Consider the following 5,369-nt stretch of genomic DNA (forward strand, 5'->3'; position numbering starts at 1 on the left):
GAGGTTAGAGTATCTATATGGCGAATTATCTGAAGCAGAATTTATTTTAGTATTTTCAGATTAGGATCAATGTTTGTGATGTTTATTGAAGATATCTTTTCCTTCTCTCAAAACTTACCTCTGTATGATGTTCTATAAGGTTTTTTTTTCCCACATGTTGCATAGCATGATAAAACTATCATGTTTTAGTTTTGGGTCTAGTAGTCTTTAGGTATTTCTGCTGAGACATTGATGTCTAGAACCATAAAATATGTCAGTTCTAACATGTTTTGCTTAAATCCTCATTTTATTTACCAGCTTCATAGGATGCCGTGGTGGCTTTGGTGCCTGAACAAGACATAGCAGTGTCAGTTATCTTTGAGAACCTGGGGCACAGACTTTCTTTACCCTGGGGACCTTTTATTCTGGGCTAGCAATATGTCTGCACTCCAGCAGCTGCAAACCTGCTGAGAAGGAGGTGAAGCAAGGACTAGCGCTCTCTGCCAGATTCCTCTGGGTGTGTGAACACCAGTCTGCCAGTTTGCAGTGGCGCTGCTGCAGGCCTTGGGTCATATCCCAAATCTGAAAGACGAGAATTAGACTCAACATTTCAAAACATGGCCTGATTTGATGTCTCCAGACCCAGCTTCATGTTTTAGCAAACTTTAATCAGCTTGCCTTTTCCTGTTGTGATGAAATAACACTCCCTGTTTCGACAGTCTCTGGCTTTGTGGAATCGGAAGTCAAAATAAACAATGAAGATCACACGGAACATGCCAATACACAACCTCAAATGTTTCCTCAGCTCCTAGGCCTAAGATAGACAGCTTATCCAAACATTTCCTCCTGTTGACTCCTTCTGTCCTGCATGCCACCCTAGGTTGCTAGATTTTAGATAGGAAATTCTAATACACATAATCCAGATTGAAAGCAGAGTTTCATTAGCACAAACTCTCCTATCATAATTGTAATCTACAGTAAATTAATGCAATTAGCCACACCAGGGTCTCCCCTGAGCCCTCCCCTCCTCTGCAGGCAGACAGCAGCCATAAGCTGACACCAGGCTCCCATATAAAGCTCACACGCTACGTTCACTGCAATAGCAGCAGGTACACAGGGTTGCACTTCACAGGATCATGTCACTGCTTGTCCTTCAGCTGTTAGTGCTCTCATGTCTTGGTGCCACAGAGCCACAGGGAGATTCACCTCAAAAGAAAAGCAGAAGGCTATTTCAGCACCTTTTCTATCTGGACAAAAATCTGCTTCAGAGTCAGAATTTTCGTGAACTGGTGGGGGAAAACCCAGTAGGTGTTGAGGAAACCCTGGGAGAACCAAGCTTTTTTGTAGCAATTCCACAGACAGCATCTGCAAGTGAGAAGAAAGAGGAGAAAAAAATGTCCAGATTCATCCTTCCCAATGCAGAACTCCGTGCAGACCAAGACCTGAGAGCCTGGGCAGCACCCAGAGAGATCTCTCCTGTAGAAAACTTCTCTCCATCCCACTATTCCAGCAAGAGGGAGGATGAACCTCCCTATAGAAAAGATGCCAAGAAATTTTGGGAGCACTTCATGTTGAAGAAAAATTCAGCCTCTGAAGAGGTTGTCCTGCCAATCAAGACCAATGAAATGCATCAAGAAAACTGCAGAACCCTGCCTTTTTCCCAGGTAAGAACAGGTGTCCAACATCAATAAATGTGTCCTTTCCCCTGCCTCTTGTAATCAGCACGTAAAGACACACGGCTTAGTTCATTTGCTAAGCCACAGGGCCACTTCAGAATGCTGACACACGATAAGCAGCTGAAAAGCACTGCTGGAAAAGGCTGAAAAAGCTTTAGTCTGATGAGGCAAACTGCTAAATTGCAGCACTGGGAAGCCACGCATTCGGTTTTCAGAGAGTTATTTATTCTTTTTATGCAAAACTGTTCTGACCTAGCCTGAGCAAGCAGGGCAGTGGTGAGTAATTATCTATTCAATGACTACACATGTAAACAGTTTGTATACACAAATTACCTATATATATATATATATGCATGTGTATATATATGCACATATACGTATATACAAAAAGAGTCCCGCAGCAAGTATTTACAGGAGAAGCTGGTTGTTTTCTTACAGCTAAGCAAGGATTTCTTTCTGCTTTATTAATCAGAAGACTGATGCAAACATCTAATTCTGTGCTAAGAATGCTGGAGAACTGGTAAATTGACCCATGCACAGACAAAGTCATTCTGTCATATTGTAATATCTAGACAAGCAAATACTATAGATAAGTGTGCTGTATTCCTCATAAGGCAACATCTATTCTCTGTGTTTCTATAACCACAGTCTGTCAAGGACCATGTTTTTTCACACCCCTCACTAAATTTATTCCACTGGCAGACATATGTAAATATAGATATGGCATAGAAACTTGTACTTTTTTACTTCTTGCGACATGTAATATGGCAAGCTTTCTCCAGGATGGCTGCAGTTATGCCAATATAAAAGCGCTGATTTCAGTCTATCTTTTTGTGGCTTGGGAGTTGCCATAAGGCTCTCCTGGAACAAGGAATTGTTATTCTTGCAAAGCAAGAGATTACAGAACTTCCATTGCACTTTTAATATTTTCATTAAAATAAGAAACTGCTAAAGAACATTATCCATCTTCCACATGGAGACAAATCGTCAAGATTACAGTTGAGTCTAGCTTGTGGTTTATATATAAGAACATGGGGACAAAATGGTGTTTTAAATCCTTCTACAAGACTGCTTAACTATGTCAGAAAGGTAGAACTCAAAGAGCAATTAAAAGACAAATATGACAAACCCATATACTGGATTTTCCCCTATCAGCTCACAAAGACTCTGACTGAAGTAGATTTTGCCTTTGTTATTCAGTCTAAGAATTGCCCATAGGGGTACTAAAGTTTGCTTTCTAAAAGCTCTCATGTTTTACTGCTTGCTTGACATAAACCACAAACAAAGTAAGTGTTCTGTAAAGAAAAAATATAGTATTTAGGGTTTGTGTTTGGTTTTTTTTTTGCCTTCATGTCTTCTAGCAAAGTCAACGGGCCATTCATATACCAGGAACTTCAACTTGCTTTCTATTTCAGGGTGTTACTCATGAGAGCTGTGAGAAGGTGATGGTACAGAATAACCTGTGTTTTGGAAAATGTAGTTCCTTTCATGTTCCTGGTCCAGAAGATCGTCTTTACACCTTTTGTTCTCATTGTTTGCCCAGCAAGTTCTCCATGAAGCGCCTGGATCTCAACTGCACCAGTTCTGTCCCAGTGGTGAAAGAAGTCATGATTGTAGAAGAGTGTAAATGTGAGACTCAGAAGATTAAAGATCCTGTGATTGGATCTCTACAGTCAGACTTGCATGCAAACGTACATGAGCACAATTAACCTGCGCAACATACTTCTTAACTCCTTGATCATAAGAATGTACCAATGAAAAAAACCAAAGAACTAAAGCTTTCATCACACTGGTACACAAAAATATTAAAGATGTAGACTTTCTACTTGAACTGTTTCTCTGCTTCAGCGATAACTTACCTAAAATGTAACAGATGTTTCCTTGCAGCTGTTAAAGAAATGGAGATGAGATTACTGGGTTTTTGTGCAGAGTTCTTACTTTAACAAGCGAAACCTTTACAAAATTTTCTACCCTTCCTATCACTGCTTATAGGATGCTAGGAAGCAACAGCTGAAGAGCTAGCCCGATTTATCTGTGCAAAACCCTAATGTATTGGCTGATTTACATTGCCTTTGCTTGCAGGGACTTGCCAGTATAGCTCCATTGGCAACACAGATGAGGCTTTAGTCTCTTCCCTGCAAAATCAGGTCTACTTTTAAATCCAGATAGTGGCTGGAGAGTGTAAAATACATATGGACGTAAGGCAGCTAGAGCGCTGTGACTAGTTAAGGTCATTCTGATTACTCCCAGTTGGAGTTCAGTTCGCTGTGAAAACTATATACCTCACAATTTACACACCTAGATAGTGGTTGCAAAGGATATTTTGCCATAGAAACCACTTACTCTCCTTCTACATTGCCTGCATTTGCACTGCATGGTTTTTTTGTTGAAAGTGTTACACAGTAGAAGGAGGAAAAAAATATAAAAAGTGGTATACTCCCACAGAAAACATCATAAATGAATGGATTATTATTATTTAAATTCACTGTGGAAAGATGATGCACGTTTTCCAGTCTGATGAACTTTAACATTGTCAGTGACACTCAGATAAAGTTTAAGTAGTGTTCTCAACACCTAAAATAAAGCAGAAAAGGCACATGTGTGATAGAAAATCTGCAGGAGGATCTTATCAGCATGGCAATACCTGTATAACTTCATAGGAACAGCCGAGGAAACTCTCTGTTGGGAAAAGTCTGAGCCTAGCGCTAGCCAACACAGCACCAGCGGCTGTTAGTCGAACCGCTGGCTTCTCTGCTCCCTCTCCCTGGATTTGTCTTGCAGACCTGGCACACCAGAAAGTGATCAGCTTCCAGCATGTAGACTTCAGCCTATTTCTAACCCAGTTCCTTCAGTCCTCTGCGAATCTGCTCCGCTGCTGCTGCCAAACTCTCAGACCTGGGCCGCTGTTAAACCATCCACAGCCCTTTTTTGGGGGTATTGGAAATCAGTATTGATACAGCTGGTCAATTCAAGGGTTGGGTGAACAATTCCTTGTATTCGAATTGCACCATGATCACAAGTGTCTTCCTATCCTGTCAAAAAATACGCTCAGCATGGCTTTGGAGTGCAAGGCCCACGCTTAATATTTGCTGAAAATGGCATCTGAATGACACTGGATCTGAACTGCTGCAACAGCTGTTTGCTTCTGCAGGTCACTTGCAGTGAGCGAACTGAAGAGTAGAACATCGCTATCTTTCATTATATATAAACCTGGTTTTAAATAATAAAAATAGTATACCAAAGCTGAACAAAGCCTTCTCTCTACCCTTTTACACCAAGGAGTGATGTGCAAACTGTGTATGGCTGTTTGTATGTTATGGCATGATATACGATGTCATTCCAAGGAACAAACTGTCAAGGTCTTATTATGCCTGTATTGAATGCAATAAAGGAAATACTTATTTTAACTTAATATTTATTCTAGCTTTGTAATGCTGATTGGTATTCTCGGGATGCCAGTGCAATGAACTAGCAACCAGATTCAGAAATTTGCCTTCACATGTCAGGCGGCACTGAGCATGAACGGGCTCAGGTTATGACAAAAGAAAAAAAAGCTTTTCTAGCAGGCAAAGCAGCACCAGCTAGCAACCGTGTAGCTGCAAAGTAATTCTTTACGGCTCATGGTTTTTTCAGTAAGGATTCCTCCTCACTGGGCATGTCCGATTGCAGTCATGCTTTGTTAAAGCACGCTGCATGCAGGTGGAAAAGCTAAGA

At 40.9% G+C, this 5,369-nt stretch overlaps 1 protein-coding gene across 1 annotated transcript; it reads left to right on the forward strand.

Annotated features, from left to right (window-relative positions):
- The first annotated feature begins 1,115 nt into the window (after positions 1–1,115).
- CER1 (cerberus 1, DAN family BMP antagonist) lies at positions 1,116–3,364 on the forward strand. Its single transcript, XM_009640032.2, has 2 exons — positions 1,116–1,643; positions 3,071–3,364. Exons 1-2 carry the CDS (start codon positions 1,116–1,118, stop codon positions 3,362–3,364), a joined length of 822 nt encoding a protein of 273 aa, XP_009638327.1.
- Positions 3,365–5,369: the final 2,005 nt, after the last annotated feature.

Source organism: Egretta garzetta, unplaced genomic scaffold (genome assembly GCF_000687185.1).
Source record: "Egretta garzetta isolate BGI_Z169 unplaced genomic scaffold, ASM68718v1 scaffold175, whole genome shotgun sequence".
NCBI lineage: Eukaryota > Metazoa > Chordata > Aves > Pelecaniformes > Ardeidae > Egretta > Egretta garzetta.